General features: G+C 42.8%; 1 protein-coding gene across 2 annotated transcripts in view; it reads left to right on the top strand.

The window, feature by feature from the left end:
• gli3 (GLI family zinc finger 3) overlaps positions 1–23,611 on the top strand; it is a 340,422-nt gene that overhangs the window by 137,533 nt on the left and 179,278 nt on the right. Inside the window, exon 3 of one of the 2 annotated variants that reach the window (XM_087308354.1) lies at positions 5,215–6,811. In XM_087308354.1, coding sequence (XP_087164480.1) covers positions 6,685–6,811 — 127 coding nt within the window. In that variant the 5' untranslated portion in view covers positions 5,215–6,684. 2 annotated transcript variants of the gene reach the window in all.

The following is a 23,611-nucleotide window of genomic DNA, read 5'->3' as shown; positions in this document are numbered from 1 at the left end:
TTGTCTTGTTAAAATATGCATGGGCGTCCATGGAAAAGATGTCTTCTTAAAAGCATACTGGGGTCTAAAATCTTTATGTACTTTTCTGCATTAATGGTGCCATTAAAGAAGTAAAAGTTACCTTTGCCAAGGGCACTGACACAACCCAATACCATGACAGAACCTTTGTTTTCAACTTGTTGCTGGTAACAGTTTGGATGATCCTTTTCTTCTTAGTTTGGAGCCTACGGCAACTATTTCTCCCCAAAAATACCTGAAATTCTGATTCTTCTGCTCACAGTACACATTTCGACTGTGTGATTGTCTATGCCAGATGCCTCCGAGCCCCGAGAGGTTGATGACGCTTCTGAACACTGTTAACAAAGGGCTTCCTTTCGCAAACCAATAAACTGTGTGTGTTTGTGTGTGTGTGTGTGTGATGTGTTGGCCTTTATAAAGTGCTCAGCATACATGCATACACAGTGCACTGATCTCTCTTTTAAATCATTATCTTCTGTTGGATGTTTTACAATAATGGAACATAAAATAATTTAAATCTATTATCATTCTATTTCTAAAGATAATATGTAAAAAAACTCTTATTGATAATTTGTTACCAGCCCAACAGTAATTTTCATGTTTTGCGCCACGTTGTTTAAATAGCAAATTAATTTGCGCTACTTTGTGTACTCATGTGTGTGTTGGACTATATAGATGCCTTAAGGTGCATTGGCGCGTTACTATTTTGAGAAACTAAAATAGGCCGCGTAATTGACCAAATAAAAGCTGGTCTAAAGTCCTGGCAGAGCGTGTTAGTTTTGTGCCTATGCAGGTTCAAACACTTAATACACACAGGATGTACAGCAACACAAAAATATATTTACATATGAAACACAAATAAAGGATTAAAATGTTTATTCAGTTTATTAATGACATTACCTTTTTATTATAATGTTATTATTAGCAGTATTATGTAATGTAATGTGTATTTATATAGAACAGTTACTGTGTATGGCTATACTCCCAAAGTGCGCTTACCACACACCAGCTATCAAGAGAGTGGAGAGACAGTGATAGAGCCAATTCAGTGGATGGGAATGATTGGGAGGCCAATGGAGGGAAATTTGGCCTGAATACCGCGGTTACACCCCTACTCTTTAAGAGAAGTGCCATAGGATTTTTAATGACCACGGAGAATCAGGACCTCGGTTTAACATCGCATCTGAAAGACCGCACCCACTGACAATATGGTGTCCCCTTCACTTTACTGGGGCATTAGGACTCACACAAGCTGCAGGTCGAGTGCCCCCTGCTGGCCTCACTAACACCACTTCCAACATCAGCGTAGTATCCCATCTAGTTACTGACCAGGCTCAGCCCTGCTTAGCTTCAGTGAGCAACCGGTCTTATTTATTATATGCATATTTACAGTGCATCTGGAAAGTATTCATATCGCTTCACTTTTTTCCACATTTTTTTATGTTACAGTCTTGTTCCAAAGATTATGGATTAAATTCATTTGTTTCCTCAAAATTCTACACACAGTACCCCATCACGACAATGTGAAAGAAGATATTTTGAAATTATTGTGGAGTTTGCATGTTATCCCTGCGTTCGCATGGGATTTCTTGGGTGCTCTGGTTTCCCCCACAGTCCAAAGACATGTGGTATAGGTGAATTGGGTAGGCTAAATTGTTCGTAGTATATGTGTGTGAATGAGTGTGTATGAATGTTTCCCAGAGATGGGTTGCAGCTGGAAGGGTATCCGCTGCATAAAACATATGCTGGATAAGTTGGCGGTACATTACGCTGTGGTGACCCCAGAATATCTAAGGGACTATGCCGAAAAGAAAATGAATGAATAAATAAGAATTCACGGCCTTTGCCATGAAGCTCTAAATTGAAGGTTGGGCTGGGGAAGGTTACAGAATTTTTTTTGCTGCTCTGAAAGTTCCAATAAGCACAGTGGCCTCCGTAATCTATAAGTGAAAGATGTTTGAAACCACCAGGACTCTTCCTAGAGCTGGCCGGCCATCTAAGCTGAGTTATCAGGGGAGAAGGGCCTTAGTCAGGGAGGTGATCATCAACCTGATGGTTACTCTGTCTGAGCTCCAGCATTCTTCTGTAGAGAGAGGAGAAACTTACAGAAGGACAACCATCTGTTCAGCAATCCACCAATCAAGCCTGTACAGTAGAGTGGCCAGACAGAAGCTACTCCCCGCCTGGAATTTGCCAAAAGGCATCTGAAGGACTCTCAGACTATAAGAAACAAAATTTTTGGGTCGGATAAGACTAAAATTGAACACTTTGGAGTAAATGCCAGACATGCAGTACGATGGCTCTAATGCTCTCATCACTGTTTGGGATATTGGGTAGCTTAGTAAAGACGTCAATAACACAAACAGCGGGAAAACAGTGAGTGCACACATTACCCCTAGCGGAAGTTACCCAACCCCTCCACCAATGCTTTTCTTGTACTCAAAGGTAGACAAACAAGTGACCTAAAAAAGTAGGGATCACCAAACTTGTTCCTAGAGGTCTGGAGTCCAGCAGATTTTAGCTCTAACCTTAATTAAACACGTCTAAACAAGCTAATCAAGGTCTTACTAGGTATACTTAAAACACCCAGGCAGGTATGTGGAGGCAAGTTGGAGTTAAACCCTGCATGTCACTGGACGTCCAGGAACAAGATTGGTGATCCCTGTTATAGAGGATGAAGCCATAATCATTGTAAAGCACAAAACAGTAAAAGGGGTCGAAGCTAATAGCTTTATCTGGCTAGTGATGCTAGCGGGCTAAAGCTTGAAGTGGAAAAGCAGAGAAACAAAGGCAGAGACAATTCGAGTAGATTGATTTGTAAAAGAGTATAATGGGTGTGTTTACCCTCTATAAAAAGGAAGATAGTGACGAATAGGAATGCATCTTATGATTAAAAAAGGAAATTAAAAAGCCACCAGACTGAGCTCCTAACACAAGCAACATGGTCACAACATCAAGAATGATGTTGCTTGAGCATGCCCTAAACACATGGTCCAAAGCCCAATTTTTTTTTGTCTGACATGCCTCTGCAATATTGTATGGAGGTCTAAGACAGTATCTCTAGACAGAGCAGCTATGTGGTGGGTGGTGCTTCACATTGCATTTTTTTAACCCTCTAATGTCGCTAGTTAACACACTTGATGCAATTTTTTTTTCAACACATCCCATAATTTTTAAAATATCAACCTCTCCCAAATGGTTGACATGTCGCTTTATGGTAAAAGTATCGGAATTAAAAAATATGCTTTGAATAATCTAAAAATATGAAGTATAATAACAATTTATTTAAAGCTATAATCAAAATAAAACATTTTGGAATAATAAATCGTAGCGGCACAGTGCCTTCTAACTTCACAGCGAGAAGGTCGCTGTTTTGAGCATCAGCTGGGTCAGTTGACATTTCTTTGTGGATTTTGCATGGGTCGCGTGAGTCACGTGGGTTTCCTCCGGGTGCTCCGGTTTACCCTACAAGTCCAAAGACATGCGTTATACGTGAATTGGGTGTAAAATGGGTGTTTCCCAGTGATTGATTGGTTGCAGCTGGAAGGGCATCCACTGCATAAAACATATGATGGATAATTTGGCGGTTCAATCTACTGTGGTGACCCCTGATTAATAAATGGACTAAGCTGAATAGAAAATGAATGAATGAATGAATGAATAATATATCAACTTTATTTTTTTTAGTATGCAATAAAATATTTCAGATTTTCATTTAACATTTATTCATTTTTTTTTTGGCTTCATTCTTTTATTAATCTGGGATCAGCATTTGTTTTCATTTAACATGTTTTCTTTTTCTGTTTACAATAAAATCAAATTCATGTGTAGTAGTGCAACAGGATTATGTTTGTATGATTTTAATTTTTTTATGTAAACCAATTATGCTGTGTAGTGTAAACTATTATTTAAAACGGTCATTATTTAAATGACTTTAACAGTCATTATTTAAAACCGTAAAATATGGTCAACCGTTTGGTAGAGCAGGCAGTTAAATGGTTTAAACGGGCGACTAGAGGTATTTTAACTATTGGGGAATCACACTCCTCAGGCTTCCTGGAAAATATTTTGCTAGGGTACGAAAGAGGAGGATCCGGTTGATGGCTAAACCTCGGATCCTGGAACCAGGAAACCAGCTTTATATCTTCTCTAGGGTTCTAGAGGGCTTATGGGAGTATGCTTAACTAATGCACATGTGTTTTGTGGACTTGGAAAAGGAATTTGATCATTTCCCTTGTGGCTTTTTCTGAGGAGAGCTCTGTAAGTATGGGGTCAGAGGCACTCTGTTAAAGGCTGTCCAGTGCCTTATGAACAGAGCAGGATTTACAATTCTGGCAATAAGACATAATTGTTCCTAGTGCATGTTGAACCTAAGCAAGGTTGCCCTTTGTCTCTGGTTCTTTTCATAATTTTTATGGACCAAATTTCTTGGTGCAGGCTAAGGCCAGAGGTGTCTGATACAGGGAACACAGGATTTCCTCTATATTATTTGTAGATGATGTTGTTCTGTTGGCTTCATTAGACATGGACCTTAAGCAAGCACTGGGATGGTTTGCTGCTGAGTGTGACATGGCAGGGATGAAAATCAGCATCTCCTACTTCGAGGCCATGGTCCTCTACTGGAAAAAGTTAGTTTGCCATTTCCAGTTTAATGGAGAGTCCTTACCCCAGGTTGAGGAGTTAAAGTGTATTGGGGTTTTGTTTCCTCACTTTAGCAGTGAGGAGGGATGGAACGTGAGACTGACAGGCTGATCGGTGCAGCAGTAATAATGTGGTCTATGTATCTGTCTGTTGTGGTAATGGAGCTGAGCCAAATGGCAAAGCTATTGATTTACTAGTTAATCTACATTCCTACACTAACATATAGCCATGAGCTTTGGGTCATGGCCATATGGACAAGATCTCAGATACAAGTGGCCAAATTTAGTTTCCTTCGCTGAGTGGCAGGGCATACCTTTAGAGATAGAGTGAGGAGCTCTGTCACCTGAGAGGAACTTGGAGTAGAGCTGCTGCTTCTCCATATCGAGAGAAGCCATCTGAGGTGGCTCTGGAATCTGATTCGGATGCCTCATAGTCTCCTACCTAGGGAGGTGTTCCAGGCTTGTCCCACCGGGAGGAGGTCCCGGGGAAGATCCAGGACATGCTGGTGGGACTATGTCTCTCAACAAAAGGTCCAGCAGAGGTAGTCAGTCTGAGCTCTGAGGGGTAAGTCTCCGGCAGGCGAGAATTTAGCCGGAACTGGCCCGAGTGTGTTTTGCTATCTGGGTGGTTAGGCGTGTATCAGCAAACTAATAAAGCCCGAAAAAAGCCCTGACCTTAGCGAATAAACAGTGTTCCACCAGGATCATGTATGTCAAAAACTATAGTTTACTGCTGAACTCATTTTATCATGGTAAAATAACACAGAAATCGAATAATAACACTTCAGTCTCCTGCTGAAGCTCAGACGCGCTGCTTTGAGAAACTGTCAATCTTAGCTGTCAATCACGATGACACGCCCAGCATTAAATTACTGCTAAAAACAAACTGTTTACAAAAATAAAGATCTGCACCTATTTCAGCACAATAACCAGTGCCTTAATCGACCAGAACCATCTTTCGGGACATTTTATTGCAAGTGTAATAATTTTTTATTTGGGCTCAAGTCTCCTTCATTAACACGGAGGAGGCGGGCTTTATGACTTGTACTGCAGCCAGCCCCCAGGGGGCGATCTAACGGCCGAGACCTTCACTCAAACGCAGGCCTGCGGCACACTTGGTGCAAACACAGATACAAAGACACTGGAGTAATTCAAAGACATGTAGATCTGTTGATTCCTCAGTTGATTGCTCGTATGTCAGCTAATAGACATATCAGCTAATCTATTTGGCTTTGAAATGCTCAATTGTCTGTGTATCAGTGGTTGCACATGGTGAACTACAATACACAGTGTTAAACTGATTAGCTTCATAGCCAAACACAGTCATTTCTGTTAAGCATGTGAAAACAATGGATAATCAGAGGTGTTTAACATTGCTGAAATGTTAACATTTTCAGAATCACAATTGGTTTTATTGCCAAGTTTGCTTTACACACACAAGGAATTTGTTTTGGCTAAAGAAGCTTACAGTGTACATAAAGTGACAACATGAAAATAAATATTAGAAAAGACGACAAACAAACAACAGATGCAATTAGACAAAAAAAGCTCTGCCTTTCGAATTGTATATACAGATATAAGGTGCTGTTTACAATTGCGTATCAGAAAGTATTGCATTCTGTATTGTTATAATGTGCTGTATATATAGCACATGTTTATTGCACAGTAGGGGGATTTTTAACTGTTCGAAAAGATGGCTGTTTTTGTGCTCTGTGAATTCGACCAGACAGTAACAATTCAAACAGGAAGTGTACTGGGTGTGAAGGGTCCAGAGTGAGTAAAAGAGCTTGCAAAATCACTCTGGACCCCTCCACTCTGGAGTTTTAAAATTGTATTTAATTTTTTTTTTTCCATTAATGATTGATACCAAATTTGATAGTTTTGACAACACATTTTTGAATAATTATGTGATTTTTATTTCACAATAAGGTTTATTTTTTGTGATCTAAATACCTCTGACCTATTCTTCAATTGTGACCCTGCAGGTATCCTGTCTTAATGATGCTCTGAGGAATGCCCAGTTGTCATGGAACCCCAATTCCAGACCAGTTCTTCAACAGAGAAGAGAATGGAGAACATTGTAGGCACCAATAGTGCACCCACTCGTACAGACATCAGTGAGAAGGCTGTGGCCTCCAGCACTACATCCAATGGTACAATTTCAACTCCAGCTTAATTACCTGTCAGGCTTAATGTCTATTATCCATTCATTCTGTCTTTTGAATCATTCAAATGTGTGATGAGTTGTTATTGAAAGCCGTCTATTTTCCAAAAGCCAGTTTTATTTGCAAGTGGTATTATTTTGGTTTACTGAGAAAATTAGCAACCAAAGTTGCTTTTGGCAAACAGCCTCTCACTTCAGCACAACAATAGCTAAAGCTGTTATTTAATTATGTCTGTTTAACTGATCAATGACAGATAGAGATGGTTAGGTTATTAAATCCTCTATTCTGTGAAGTATTGTAACATTAATATGAGCTGTATGCCAAAGACGTTAATGAAAAAAAACAAACAAAAAAAAAACATGTAACTTGATGAAAGATGTTTTCAAAATGTTTGCACCTCACCTCAGTTTGAAGTATTGATTAATTATTCAGTCACTGGCAAACATCTTAAGAGCCCAACAAAATGGTCCTTTACTAACTTGTGTATAGGACCAATCAATTTTGAAGCACCTACTGAAGTTTGCAATGAACTTGATGTAAGAGCAGGATACTAATTGACTAATGTATGGAAAAACAAAACATTTACCAGGGAGATGAATAGGCCAGAAGAGCCGCTATATAGAATTTTATCAAGACACACCTCATGACAGGTTAGTGAATTGTCATTTTTACTGTCTGGTTTACATTGGTGGGAAAAGTACAGTCCACTGTGGCCATATGGATGCTATAATTATTTCTCAAAAATACATTTATGGACATGAGTTATTAATGGAAAGTGATGTTTCTATGGTGGTTCAGGCTGTAGCATTGCTGAATGAACAGCACAGTCAGATGAATGGTGAAAAAAATTACTAGTTTATTACCACTCTCTTACACACTCTCAAAATCAGGTACACCAATGTGTGAAGGGCAGTTAATAATGTCTCTACTAGGGTTTGGTATCATTTGAGGTTATTTCGATACTGGTGCAAAATCGATACTTTTAAAATGGTACCGGTGCCAAAACGGTGTCTTTTGAGCAACAAAATTATGGTGAATGACTTTAGAAAAATCATTTATTTGACAAAAAAAAAAAAAATGATTTTAACTGAAAAATATAGTTAAAGGGCACTACCCCCCACTCCCCACCCCCATTTCAAAAGAGTATTTTCACACCTCTAGTTTAAAAAAACTTAGGAAAGTGGGTGTGTCCCTATGTGTTTAGATGGGAATGTCGGAGGAGGGAAAGAGGCATGGGTTTAAATAAAAATGGGAGTTTCAGTTTGGGCACGCGCTGATTTTCACAGAGGCAAAACAAACACAAGGAACTCAGGGGAGAAAGACAGTGACTGTGTTTACATGGACATCAGTAATCAAATTATTTGCCAAATTATTAATTTGTGGACTTTAACTGGAGTTTGGCTCTTATATTCAGGATCATTTCATTCATGCCCTCGTAAGAAATTAGATATTGGATGCAGAAACTACTAGATAGTGTAGTTTTAATGAAATGTTGATACAGCATGGCGAATTTGAAAAAAAAAAAAAAAAAAAAAAACAGCATTTTGCAGTAACTTAGATAAACTAGGTAGGTTGCATCAGAAAGCCGTCTGTGTATACCATTGTACCATCCTGTCAAAAAATGCGGTGAAAATTCTACACAATAGTTTTATTGCGATGTTTACACTAGCAAAGCTGCATTTAAAGCAGATTTTTCAGCCCATAAATTTGTTGTGATATTAATGTACTGCAAACTTAGTAACTTGGAAATCATATTGACTAAGGCATGTCTTTAAACACTGAAAGAATACTGCTGACTTTACACACTAACTTTGCCATTTAAATAAACATAAACAAAGACCACTGATCGATCACCTACCAAATCTATAGAGACAGGACAATCAACACAAACTGGAACCGCATCATTTTAAAAAGAAGACGAGCAGCAAATCCGGATTTTACCATTTCCAGATGCGAAAAGTACTCGGTTAAAAATGTACCTTACAAAACGTATTTCTGCCATGTGTCGCTTGCATTGTAATACACACGTGAGTCCAGCTGAGCTCTCATAGCGGCAAATGAAAACAAAACCTTTGTTGCAGCACATTAATAAACGCAACACTGACGACGTGTGTCCAAACAATTCTTCCATATGTTTTGGCAACACAACGTGGCGTGTCTCTGCCATCTGAACACTGTAATAGGTAAAAATAGGTCTTCGAAGCTATCATGCATATTAATGAAATTGCATCGCATACACAATAGAGCACGCTCATTGGTTTGTACCAAGTCTTTCTCATAAATTAATGCTGCACACTCTGAGATGTAACAAATTATTCCCAGGTACAGACATCCACTCTCCAAGCTGGAATACACGCAAGGATCTAATCGGCGTGACGTAGCTTCAAAAGTTTGTTTCGGAAAAACAAATTTGCTCGAAATAATGCAGAAACAACCAATTTTCACTTTTTTCGTGAAATATGTGCCTTAAAAGTGTTTATAGCAGTGTGGGACACCATTGTTCATGTTATAGTACATAGATTTATCAACGTCATTGTGTCACGAGGCTATCCAAGTTTCCTCTGGAGTTTCATGTAATTTTGGGTGTTTTCAGTTTTAATTTTTAGACTTTAATTTTAGACAGTTTCATTTTCCTTCAGCAACATATTGTTCATGCCTTGTGAAAAACTAAGGTATTGGGTGAGAATATGAAGGAAGGACTGCTGGAAGAGTATTGTTTTAATGGAATTTGATACCCCACAATGAATGGAAAAAAAAAGAAAAACTCAGCATTTTATGAAGCGGGTGTCTGTAGTCATTTAAGGTAAACAAAAATAGCTGTTTACATGGTAGACTCTAAATCAAAGTATTGTCTTCATCATATTCAAATCTCAGTATTGGTGTCCATGTAAACATACTCTGTGAAAGTGCCAGATAATGTCTCAAGCTGTCAGATACATTCTTCTGCCTTTAGTTTGATTCCATCTGCCATTAAATGTTTTATCAAGTTTGTTGTTTCCCCCCCTTACACACAACTTTTGTAAAGTGTCTGCTTCACGTTGCCATGTCAGAGTCCTTGCTTGTAAAATATAGCTATACTTTAGAATGCTTAGTTTAAGCAAATTTTGATGAACGTGATCAAGCGTGTTGATGTATCTAAATGGAGTCGCTTACTAGATGCACTATACTGCACGCGTTTTGTGAGTGTGTTCCATCACTGACGGTGTCCGTATCCCTCAAAGTTGTTTAGAATTAAATGTTTAGAGATGCTGTGACACAACATGCACTTATGCGTGCCTTTTGATGTCATCCTTGATGCCTCTTACATCCTTGTCGCAGCATCATTGGTACCAAAATTAGGCACAGAATTCATATGCTAACCAATGCATATGCATACACATAATTTCAAACAAAATCCATCTGAAACTTAAGCTTTTGTGAGTTTGTTTCAGCAGTTCAAAGCAGCTCACCAAAGCCAACTTTTGGGGTAGTTTGTTTGTCTCCTGAATATATTTGAGCTACCACTGGGTTATGGCAATTACACAATGTAATTGTGTTGTGTTGACTCTAACAACTGAATGTGCCACACAATTTGAATTTTGATTTAATGAAGATTTACATGCGCAGCAGAGGGAAGCGCTATTGTTAACCTAAATTTGACCACTTGGATATTTATGTGTACTTCACATTACACATTCAAATGGCATCAGAACATTTGGAATATAGTGCATGAAAACAATCTAGTAATGTCTTCATGACTTTTGTTGGGCTCATAAGTTACACAGAAAAGTAAGCTCACAATATCAGTTTAATGAGGGTTTTTGAAGAGATGACAAAGATTGGGATATGCAACAATCACTCCACTTCTTTACCTCATTGATATCCACCATATAGGCCTCCAGTGCTAGAAAACTGATCTCTTCTTCATGTAAGCTGCCAATATTGAGTTGGATTTTATATTCTATATCTTTGTGGATATATATTGAGTTGACTAAGGGTGTCTAGTGTGATAAAGTGGAGAGAAGCTCATGTGGATTGTAATAAGTTGGCAAAGAAGTCAGGATTTGTGGAGGTGTGTCTTAGCAATTTGGTCTGGTATTATGTTATGTAACAGAAGGTAAATTAAATTAAATAACTTGTGTTAACATAAACAACAAGTTACTAATGAGCCTAAAGACTTATTGCCTTATTTGTTTTGTTTTATTTTTTCCTTGAAAAACGCTTATTCTATTAACACTTAGTCTGTAATGTTTCTGTGTAAATGTGACACTTATTCTGTTTGTGCTGTGTGGTGTTGGTTGCTGTGTTTATTTCTTCTATCAGACTGTAACATGATATCTTAGAGCTAAGCCAGTCTGCAAGATAGGCGATGCACACATGGGCCCCGTTTACACTAATGCGTTTTTGTTTTAAAAATGCCGGAGTTTTCAAGCAATAAAAACGGAGCATTTTGGAAACGCTGGAGAGGCCGTTTTCATTCTAAAACGCTGCTGCTCTGTCCCAGTGTGTATGGGGGAAAACGGAGACATCTGAAAACGGAGGCGGGGCTGCATACATTCGCCTCTATGATTGGGGCTTTTCCCTAATATTAAGTAGCCTAACGTTACACACCGTTCAGTCCTGCATCCTCTTCTTGTAAGTTCAGACTTCACAAGTTTGGGTTAGGCTGCAATCTCCCCCTTTTCAGTTTGATATGGAAAACAGACTACAGAGGACACTGGTAAATCTTAAAAGGGAACAGTGTACTTTATAACTTCATTCACATCACCCTGGCTACGTTGTTTCACTTTCTCAACAATGAAATCATGATTTAAGGAACTGCCTATTTTCATTTTGATATTAGCAACTTAACAGACAGCAGAAATGTTGAGGCGATGTGGTGCAAATATTAGCGTCTTCTTCGCTGTGTGGATTTTTATAACAAAACGGAGCCTATAACAACTGCCTCCTTTCAATTTTAGTGAAAATACGAAACATGCCCTCTCTTTTGCTGAATATCAGTTTTATTAATCAATTATGGCCATTATAAAAGTGGCCATAATCGATATAATGCCATAATCATTATAATGTATAAACATTTAATAAGATTATACATTATAGGAAATAAAGGCAAGCAATCAGTCAATATACAAAATGTAGGCTACGTGGTTCCATTAATCATCAACTTATCTTTGCGTCTAGCCAAAATACGTTATCTGACAACAAGTAATAGATTCCAATGACCAAAGTCAGGGAAAATGTTGTAACATAACTGGTAACATATATATTGTAACATATATGCTGGAGGTAAATGTTCCGTTCAACATTCCATAAAAACGGTCTGGTTTCAATTTCCAGGGCAATTTAGATCCCTCAGGGACGAAAAGTCTGGCCTAAAAAAATTCCTGCAGACAAGTAATGAGTTTGGGACACTACACAGAGCTGTCCTAAACAACTCTTTGTCAACTTCAGAAGAACATAGCAGATAAGAGGAGAAAAACCCCTTCTATCAGACCTCTCCTCACAGAAGAAAAAGACATTACTCTCCAATGTTTTTTTTATTTAAACAAAGACATTTAGAACCCAAAACTCTTGTTTAATTACACTTAACTTTTGTAATGTGTACCATTCCTCATAGTTTATACAAATTCGTACTTTTAGGCCCTTTTTAGTTTAAATAATGTAAGGATGTGAAAAATTATGTTGATGTACTTTTAAACCCCCCCCCCCCCATGTTTGGTACCGATGGGTTTTTACAACACAAGATGCATAGAGCAAGATCATAACTCAAAATCATAACATTGTTTTATTCTTTAATTCCCTGCATTAAATGCCACTCCGCATGCTTTGGGCGGACACTCAAATTTGCATTCGAGCAGCCTCGAGACAAAGGAAGGTTTCGCGCTCAAACTTTCCCCTGAAATCATTGGTCAGAATGCTGAACGGGTTGTCAAGTGACCCGCAGGTATAACCAGGCTGACCCCCAACATCTGGGTGGAGAACGTCCGGATAAAGAACTCGAAAAAGGTGGTCCCTTTAGGGGCCAGCGGCTTTTCTAAGCTGCATGGACTTTTCCCGCCACGCTTTCCTTATTTTCCGGCAAAGTAAACTCAGTTTAAAGTTTGCGATCGCGTTCCTCAGAACTGTATTACAAACTCAACGCATCAAGAAGGACATCAAAGGATTTTCCATCACGACGGAAGAGAGACTCGCATAAAGAGAGAGACCTCCAGACATGAAAGTCCAGGTATTTTTAGTTATGCAAATAAGCTGTGCCCCTTTTTTCAAAAAGGTGTTTTTTATAATCTTGGTGATCCTTAATGGTGTGTGTGGAACTGAAACCAGATTTTGCCACTCTATCTGAAATCTATATTTCCTCGCTGTACTATTTCTCTTTGTTGTTGCATGTTCGATAGACCCGTATAGACCCGAAATCTCCACGTGGTTTACCTTTGTTCTGTGTTTAATGTATGTTTGTGCATTTGTTCGTTATCTGTCTGACTAGTCAATAAATTCCATTATAATCAAATGAATTGTATTGTTTGCCTCACGGGAAAATGTCACTGAAATACAGATTCCCCTGCCTAGCTATTATAAGTTGTTTAAAACTTATGAATGATCAATCTACTTCACAAGAAGTAGCAATTAAATTCCCTTTTTTCTAAATGAATAGCTCGGAAGATCGACGCCTCTAGTTATGTTTGTTTGGTCAAGTTAACAATAAATTGATCTAGAATATTAATGATTAATAATAATTCGTTATTGTTGATAATTAATATTCATAATCTGAGAGTCCGCTCGGTCGAGCGGGCAGGATCAAATACAATCATATGTTTGTTTGACCAGATTGACTGAAGCTTAAGCCGGAATATTAATAATTAAGAATAAACCGTTTATTGTTGATTAATAATATTCATAAAATGAGCTAATTTCTGTTACAATGTCGTTAGATATGGACAACAAGATGAATGAAATATCACGTTTAATAAATATAGTGAGATTAGATCCAGCGGGAGATGCTTGATGAGCAGTCCGACTAGCGCAGCTTTCATCTGGGTAAATAGGCTGCAGCACTTGCCCGAGAGTGTGTGTCGTCACGTGGTGTGCGTTTTTAGCGTTTTGGTGTGGACAGAGAGCTGTTCAGAAATGCTGGATGAAAACGCTAGTGTGGACACGGATCGTTTTCTTTCTAAAACGCCGTTTTAAAACTAAAATGCACTAGTGTAAACGGGGCCATAGTCATATAGGCTGCAAGTGTTAAGCCACTGGGTAAGGTAGACCTGGCACACATATTCTAGTTCACTAGAGTTAAGCCATTCAGCAACGTAGCCCAGATTCACAAAGATAACAACAAATCTAAACAGTCCTTCTCCAGGTTATACAGGGTATGGGCCACAGCTGCAGGCTTACTATGGAGTCTGTGTACAGTAAGCCGTTGAAATTATGTTCATTGGCAAATCATTAGCCTGTTAGGTTTAGCCCTGCAGGGGACAGCAGACAGCATGTCTCTGAATAATACTGGCTATTGGCATTGTAAAAATAGTTTCCCTTCTCTAACTAGGCAGACTGAAATATAGATTTATTTGATTCACAACTTCAAACAACTTAAGGACCTCACACCTGGGCTCATCGTCGCCAAGTGGTCTTAGGATGACAGAGATCCATGTGCAATATTCATTTAAGCTGGTAAATATATATAAAACAGACAAAGTCACTGATTAGCTCAAAACATCCTTTTGATGGCAGGTGGCTCTATTCCTATGATATATATATATTGTCATCTAGATGTTTTCAGTAGAGGAATCTGAGTGAACGTATATTTTCAGGCAGATCATACATTATGTTATAAGAACTTCTTTCTCTTCCATGCTAACACTGAAATTTTTTGGTCTGCCACGGTCACACCCTTTGACAAAACTTCACAATTTACCTTCACAATATAACCTCACAAAGTTCTTTGGACTGACAGAACATGGATTCTATCTGATGAAATTTCAATGAGGAATCTGTAACAGTGTAAAACATGTAATTTCCTGGTGACAGCAGGTGGCGCTATGAAGGTGACTGTATACTGACAGTCCACATTGTCAAATGTGCAAAGGTGGCACTGTTGAACCATTTTGCTAAACCTACTTCCGAAACCTATATTAGGCTATCTTGTTACACAAGTTGGTATATTTCGTTATTCAAAAATGCCATTCGGACTCAGCTCAGCCACAAGACCAAAGAAGGCACTGCCGTCTACCTTGATGCCATCATTGTCTGTCCCCCGTATTCAGCTATAGATGAACAGTGCTTAAACTCTATTTTTGCTGCACTCAGTCACATAATTTGACACTTAACAGAGAAGTGTTTATTTGCAGTTCCAGAGATTGACTTTGTTGACTTTCTTTGTTGTCTCAAGCATGGGCCTCTCACCATTGATATATTAAGGCTATTCTTCAGGTGCCAGAGCCTTTATCTGCTGTAGAAGTTGCTTAATTTCTGGCATATTATATGCGTTTTTTTTTTTTTTTTACCACAGTATTCAACAATCACATACCCTCTCCGCCAGCTGCTAAAAAAGTAAGCTCCATACACCTGCTCTGCAGCACACTTCCATCTTGATTGCCCCACACTAATTACTTGTGATGGTTCCGCTACCGCTGCCATTCTTTTAAAACTCCAGAATGGCATTGTGGCTTTTGCCTCTCGTGCATTCAGTAGTACTAAACAAAAGTACTCAACTCTCTAAAAAATGGTCTGAGAGCCCACTTGGCACAAGGATGCTCTTTCAATGAAGCCTTGTTCCAGACTCTATTAAACTACAGAGCAGTTCAGCATACCAGTACTGGGCTGTCACCTGCAAAACTGATGCTGGGGCAAGAGCTACCCTTGCATAGGTTTTGCCTTCCCACTTCTCACAGTGAAAACCTAGTGGTAAAAGCCTTAGTATTAAAACAACAGCTCAAAGCATAAGGCAGATGTAATGGACCCAAAGTGCAAGTTCAACCGCAACACTAAAAAAACAAACTACATACTTTTAGTCACAGCCCCATCAAGCACAAAAGCAGTTGGGTCTAGTTACATTTAAGCTAACAGACGGTTCTCTGGGGCATGCCCTGTGCCCTTCTAGTGGAGTTCACACTAGTGAACTCCCTAGCTTCCTGCTCAGTTTTTCATGTCCTCTGCTCCTGACACAACATCCAGTGACTTCGCAAGCTACATACCTACCACCAGCTTAAACAATGCAGGACAGGCCTGTTAGATCACACCTCTGGCCTGCTCATTTCCAGGACTACTTAACATCCTTAGGTTACCAGGAGAGGGAAATGTTGTATATTTAGTTTATCATTATCTTTAGTTTAATTAGAGTAATGTGTACATTATACAAGTGATATTTAAAGAGTGCAGGTCACTTTGAGTGTTCGGAAAATAAGTGATAACGTTGAAGTTAGACAGTATCGTGATTTTTGACAGACAACAATAGAAGAATAAAAAGTTCAAGTACATTATGAGTCATCTTTACGGACACAACACACTTCCTATCTGGTATCTAAAAGATGCCATTAAGTGTAATTTAGTTTATTTAGTCTTAGGCAAGAGCAGTAAATCAAAGTTAGAGATTGGTCATAGATATTAGACCATTCATCTTTGACCATTTTGAACTCAACCCGCTTTACCCTCCCAGTAATGTTTCCCTCATGTTTCCCATGGGTCAGTAATTCCTCGGAATGTCTTTCAGCAGCACAAAATCTGCCACTTGGAGATTGGAGCTCTCATTCTGCCATTTTCTATGGTTTTATAAGGTTGCAAGATACTATTTCCTTCAATGATTCCAAAATGTGTTGGCAAATCTTTGATCTTGAACAAAGAAGTCCTTGTCACCCAATTTTTTTGGTGGATGAGGAAATGCTGAGGACTTCTGAGTAGATTTGCTTGTGTCAGAATTAAAGGAGCATCTAGATTTGTAGACACAGGTACTAGAGGACAAGCGTTAACCATAGCTGCGACTTAGGCCATGATGGGATAACCTTGATGGTCCAAATTCTTGTTGCATAGATTTAAGGATCCATTTTGTGATGCTGATCATTAACTCCTAACTACCTCCCACATGGGATGAGTGAGGGGAATAATACCTACGTGCATCACTTGTCATTTCGATAATGTACCTTTCTTTCATCTGCAATTGGCTCCTTATTTAACCCATTGAACACTCTAACAAAGTAGATTTACCTCAAATTCATCAATGAGATTTGATGGAAAAGGCATGGCAAAAGACATTTCTGAAGATACTTTGACTCCAATATGTATGATTTTTGTGCTTATACACGTAGACAAATCTGGCCAGGTTTTTGGAATGTGCTTGTTCTCCTTTAGTTTGGCATGAAGTTACCACCCAAGGCCCAAAAAGCATCTACATTGCATCCGGAAAGTATTCATAGCACTTCACTAGGCACAAGACTAGGGAAGGTTACAGGAAATATTTTGCTGCTTCGAAAGTTCCAATGAGCTCAGTGGCCTCCATCATCCGTAAGTGGAAGATGTTTGGAACCACCAGGACTCTTCCTAGAGCTGGCCAGCCATCTAAGCTGAGTGATCAGGGGAGAAGGGCCTTAGTCAGGTAGGTGATCAAAAACCTGATGGTCACTCTGTCTGAGCTCCAGCGTTCTCATCACCGCTCATCACCAGGCTAATGCCATCCATACAGTGAGGCCTGGTGGTGGCAGCATCATACTGTAGGCATGTTATTTTAGCAACAGGAACGTTCGAGGTTACAGAAGTAACCCTTCGTTCCCCGAGGAGGGGAACGGAAGTGCTATACAGTGGATTTGATTTTGAAAATCCACGTATGGGAGGATTTGGTTCAGAAGCCGCTTGTCTGAAAGAGTATTGAACGGGCCAATGAATGCAATGAATTGGCAGCGTAAGCTTGCGCAGGTGTGCCTCATTGCCAATTATCCCAGCATATAAGCACACCTGGAGCGAGCAAGTCAAGCTAGCGTGACGCACCCACATCATGGGAGGCGCGGTCCTCTGACGTGTCCCTGGCCCTAATTTGTCCTACTTCAACAGAAGTTTTACGGATTAAGATATTTTTTTGGAAGTCGTGTGCGTCTAGATAATTCTAGGAAAATACCACAGTACGTTGTGAAGCGTGCAATCCCGATAGGGAGGACGCTGGCGAGGCCATCCGCTACCCAAGGGGGGAGTAGATGGCAGAGTTACATATGGACTAGCCCTAAAAAGGGGGAGTAAGCATAGAAAAAAGTGGTTAGCGAAGAGGGAATACACGGGTTCAACACCCTACCGAGTTGTTTCCTCAATCACCAAAGGGTTACCTAATACCCTCGCAGATTGTAAAACACTGCAAATGTGTTGGGTGTCGCCCAGCCCGCAGCTTTACAAATGTCTGTTAGAGAGGCTCCCGGGGGACATGGCTCACCTCTGCTTGAATAAGCGAGTGAAATGGCATCCACAATCCAGTGGGATAATCTTTGTTTCGATACGGCACTTCCCTGCTGCCGACTGCCATAACAGACAAAGAGCTGCTCAGATGATCTAAAGTTCTGAGTACGGTCCACATAAATGCGCAGGGCGTGAACTGGACAAAGTAAGGAAAGGGCTGGGTCTGCCTCCTCCGGGGGCAGCGCTTGCAGGTTCACTACCTGATCTCTAAAGGGGGTGGTAGGAACCTTGGGCACATAACCCGGGTGGGGTCTCAGGATAACGTGAGAGTAGTCCGGCCCGAATTCCAGGCACAAGTCACTGACCAAAAAATGCCTCCAGGTCCCCGACCCTTTTGATGGAGGCCAACGCGACCAGCAGAGCTGTCTTCAGGGACAGAAATCTTAAAGATACTGAGTCGAGTGGCTCAAAGGGATCTGCGCGTAAACTCGTGAAAACGAGGGTGAGATCCCAAGAGGGCATGAGAAGGGGGCGGGATGGATTAATTTGCCTAGCACCACTGAGGAACCGGATGATGAGGTTGTGCTTTCCCACGGTGCCGCCAGCTACCGCGTTATGATAAGCGGAGATGGTGGCCACGTAGACCTTGAGAGTGGAGGGCGACAGCATGCTGTCCAGCTTTTCTTGGAGGAAAGAGAGCACAATATGGATCTGACAATTTCGGGGGTCTTCTCTGCGAGAGACGCACCATTCATTGAATAGACTCCACTTCAGGGCGTAGGCGTGCCTCGTGAAGGGGGCTCTAGCCTGAGTGATGGAATTAACCACCGAACTCGGTAGGTTACCTAAGTCTTCCTCGCGTCTAGGGACCACATGTGGAGGTTCCAAAGATCGGGGCGAGGGTGCCAGATGGTGCCCTGTCCCTGAGAAAGTAGGTCCTCTCTCAAAGGGATCTGCCAGGGGAGGGCCGTCGCGTGGAGGGAGAGCTCTGATATCCAGGTCCGGTTGGCCCAGAGGGGCGCAACTAGCAGAACCTGTTCCTCGTCCTACCTGACCTTGCACAGAAACTGTGCGAGCAGGCTCACTGGGGAAAATGCATATTTGCGCATGCCCTGAGGCCAGCTGTGGGTCAGTGCATCTATGCCGAAAGAGCGCTCGGTCAGGGAAAAAACAACTGGCAATGAGCGTTCTCGGGGGAAGCAAACAGATTGATCTGTGCCTCCCCGAATCGCGCCCATATCAGCTGGACAGACTCAGGGTGGAGTCTCCATTCTCCAGGGCGTAACAGCTGCCGTGAGAGCGCATCCGCTGCACGGTTGAGCGTGCCTGGAACGTGAATGGTGCACAGCGATTTCAGCCGCGAGTGACTCCAGAGGAGCAGACAGCAGGTGAGCTAAGACATGCGGCGAGAGCGCATACCCCCCATACGGTTGATATACGCCACCGCCGCCGTACTGTCCGTCCTGACCAGCACCGTTGCCGCTCCAGCTCCAGCACCGGTAAAAAGCGCGGAGAGTGAAGAACACTGCCAACAGCTCTAGGCGATTGATATGCCAATGCCACTCTGCACCCTTCGACAGGCCCGCAGCTGCATGCCCGTGACACACGGCCCCCCAACTCTTGTTGGAAGCATCTGTTGAAACAACAACATGGCTGGACGCCTGTCCTAGAGGCACATCGGCCTGTAGGAACGAGGGGTCGTTCCAAGGGCTGAGGGCGCGGCGACAGCGCAGTAACAGAGACTCGGTGTGTGCCCAGGTGCCATGCAGCTGCCGTGAGACCCACCTTGGTACCCGATCGTGAAGCCAGTGCTAAAGTGGTGTCATATGGAGCAATCAGAGAAGCGTGACGGTGACTTCGGATGCCATATGCCCCAGGAGCCTCTGAAAGAACTTCAGTGGGACCACTAGTTAGTCGAGATAATTGAGTATGGGGATGCCTGCGAGCCGAATGGGCGCTAAGGCACCCTCAGTGAGTTTGGTGAAGACCCACGGAGACAGAGAGTGCCCGAAGGGAAGGATCTAGTACTGCCATGCTCGACCCTCGAACGCAAACCGCAGAAATTGGCGGTGGCGTGGAAGAATGGAGACATGGAAATACACGCGTATTTCAGGTCTATGGCTGCAAACCAATCCTGAGGACAAACGCATTGGAGAATGCGCCTCTGCGTGAGCATTCTGAACGGCGGTTCTGACAGCGGTTCAAAACGCGCAGATCTGGGATTGGTCGTGACCCACCGCTCTTTTTGGCTACGATGAAGTATGGGCTGTAAAACCCACTCTCCATCTCGGCTGGAGGAACTGGCTCGATTGCACCCTTCGCCAGGAGGGCAGCAATCTCCTCTCGCAAGACAGGGGTGGACAGGGGATTGACCCTGGTGAAATACACGCCCGTGAACTTGGGGGGCCGCTTCGCGAACTGAATCGCGTAACCGAATCTGATTGTGAGTATGAGCCACCACGAGGTGCTGGCCCGCGCTAACCAGGCAGGCAAAGCCCTCGCTAATAGAGTCATCGCTACAATCGCTGACGTACCAGCGGTGGGGTAGCACGAAGTGGGTGTGCTGATCCGGGAAGCACGAGGGTCCCACGGAAGAGCTGGAGGAGAGCGATTCGCTCTGGCGCCGCACCCTGACTCCGGAGAGGGGGCTGGAGGGCTGAGGGAAGGAAGACCACTGTCCCCCCAGCGCTCGTGAGCCACTGGCGAAGCACGTAGAATCTGCGAGCCGAAAGGCAGCGCGTCCCGGACTGGCAGAGTTTGTGCTGTCACATCCGGGTAAGGGGAAAAGAGCTCCATCTTCATTTCCTCCAGCGGGGAAAGAGCAAGTTTCCTCTTCTCCGGATGGCCTGTCTCAAAGACGCTTCGTGGCCCGTTTACCGGACTTAACGGCGCCCTGGGCAAGGGGGACCTCCTGCTTTCGAGGTGTACGCCTCGCCCGCTTGGCCGGAGGCGCAGGCGGGGACGGGGCAGCACTCGTTGACGGGCGCCCTCTGCGAGGAGCAGCGGAGGTGGATGGCTTGGCGGGCGTACTGGGCTTACGGCCGCACCGATGGATCACATTGCCCATCGCATCCGACTGCTCTTTCACCGCCTTGAATTCCTGGGTGAATTCACAGACGGTGTCGCCGAACAGGGGTGGTTCGCCAGAGGTGGCGTTCCTGAACCACAAGTGTGGACATTGTCCTCCCCAGCACACACGCCGCGGACTTAGTACTCCTAAGAGCATAGTCGGTCGCGGTGCACAGCTCATGTAGTTAGCCTGGGTTAGACCCGCCCTCGTGCAGCTCGGTCAGCGCCTGCGCTTGGTAGCGCTGGTAGGTGGCCATCGCGTGCAAAGCAGAAGCAGCCTGGCACGCAGCCTTATAAGCTCTGGCTCCGAGGGAGGCAGACAACCTACAGGCTTTGGACGGGAGACGGGGCAAACCCAGCCACGTAGGGGCGCCACGTGGACAAAGATTGACCATGATAGCGCGCTCCACTGACGGGATCGCCTCATACCCCCTGGCAGCTCCGCCGTCAAGGGCGGTGAGGGCGGAGGGACACGCAGCACGGGCAGAGGAAGGTGCCCTCCAAGACTGCGTGAGCCTACTGTGCACTTCCGGGAAGAAGGGGACGAGAGGCTTCAAAGGCTTTGCCTTCTGGTCCTCCATGTAGCACCCATCTAGTCGGTCCGGCCGCGGAGCTGGGGGATGAACCAGCTCCAACCCCACGGCCGAAGCAGCCCGGGAAAGCACGGCTAACATGTCCGCCTCAGGATCCGTTTTGACGACGCTCACCTGCCCGGAGGGGGCGAGTGGGTCAGGATCTTCTTTCGACAGTGAAAGCCCACCCTCCGATGCCGCGGAGGACATCTTATATCCGGTGTCAGCGAGCGTGAGAGCTACCATCTGGTTAGATGGATCACTCCTACTGCCTGAAGCTTGGATGGAGCGCCGTGAGGAGCGAGAGGTCCGCGAGTCCTTGGGCGGCAGATTATCTCCCACTAAAACACTCAGATCTGCCCAAGCGCCCGCTGCAGAGCAGGAGGCAACGGGGGTGGCTCGCTGTCTTACAAAAGTTAGCCGCGATCTTAGCTGTGCAACGGTCATGGAATCGCAATGACGACATGAACCGCCCGGGAGCACCACATTAACATGCTGGACCCCAAACATGCAATGCAGTTATCGTGTCCATCATCTGGAGCCAGGAAACCCCAGCATCCAAAAACGCACAGTCGGAGCGCCATCCTGAAAAAGACTTGCTGCACGACTGTGTTGCTCTTTTAGGAAAGTTACAACAATACGCACCGCTCTGGAGGACCGGACCCAAAGAACCGCGGGAAGGGAGAAACCCAGCTTGACCGTCTGCCGCCGCGAAAACCCACTCTGGACAGGGAGACACTTGTTCGCTCTGAAGTCGCTGAATCAGCAAGAGGAACCCTCATCAACTCGATCAGAAAGTCTCTGAAGTGAAAAGGATGGCGTTTGCTCTCTCCAGGTGTGCTTATATGCTGGGATAATTGGCAATGAGGCACACCGGCGCAAGCTAACGCTGCCAGTTCATTGCATTCATTGGCCCGTTCAATACTCTTTCAGACAAGCGGCTTCTAAACCGAATCCTCCCATACGTGGATTTTCAAAATCAAATCCACTGTATAGCACTGAAGTTCCCCAACCGAAGGGGAACTGGAAGACTAGTCAGGATAGAGGGAAAGATGAAGGCAGCAATGTACAGAGACATCCTGAATGAAAACCTGCTTCAGAGTGCTCTTGACCTCAGACTGGGGTGATGTTTCATCTTTTAGAAGGACAATGACCCAAAACACACGACCAAAATATCAATGGAGTGACTTCAAAACAACTTGGTGAATGTCTCAGAGTGGCCCAACCAGAGCCCAGAACTAAATCCTATTGAACATCTGTGGAAATATCTAAAAAATGGCTGTACATAGTCGCTTCCCATTCAACCTGAGAGGTACTGCAAAGTGAAATGGGCCAACATTCCAAAAGACAGGTGTGCCAAGCTTGTGGCATCATATTCAAAAACAGTTAAGGTTGCAGATGCTGCCAAGAGTGTATAAACAAAGTATTGAGCAAAGGCTGTGAATGCTTATGTACATGTGATTTTTCAGGTTTATGATTTTAAATAAATTTGTAACAGTTAAAAAAAACAAACATTTTTTTTCACATTGTCATTATTGGGTATTGTGTGTCGAATTTTAAGGAAATAAATGAATTCAAAACATTTTGGAATAAGGCTGTAAAATAAAATAATGTGGAAAAAGTGAAGCGCACAAATACTTTCGGGATGCACTAACTATAACTATAAAGGAGAAGGGAAGGTTCATAAGGAGTCTTCCAGGAAGTAGGTCAGACATCAAATAATTACGAGGAAATCTTCTGAACATAATTTTGTGATTTTATGATTCACTTCTGTTTACAAGGATATGGCAACTGGGAAAAA

Source organism: Danio rerio, chromosome 24 (assembly GCF_052040795.2).
Source record: "Danio rerio strain M-AB ecotype USA chromosome 24, GRCz13ab, whole genome shotgun sequence".
Classification (NCBI taxonomy): domain Eukaryota; kingdom Metazoa; phylum Chordata; class Actinopteri; order Cypriniformes; family Danionidae; genus Danio; species Danio rerio.
Note: the sequence above shows the minus strand (reverse complement) of the source record. Positions and strands in the feature narration are given on the sequence as shown.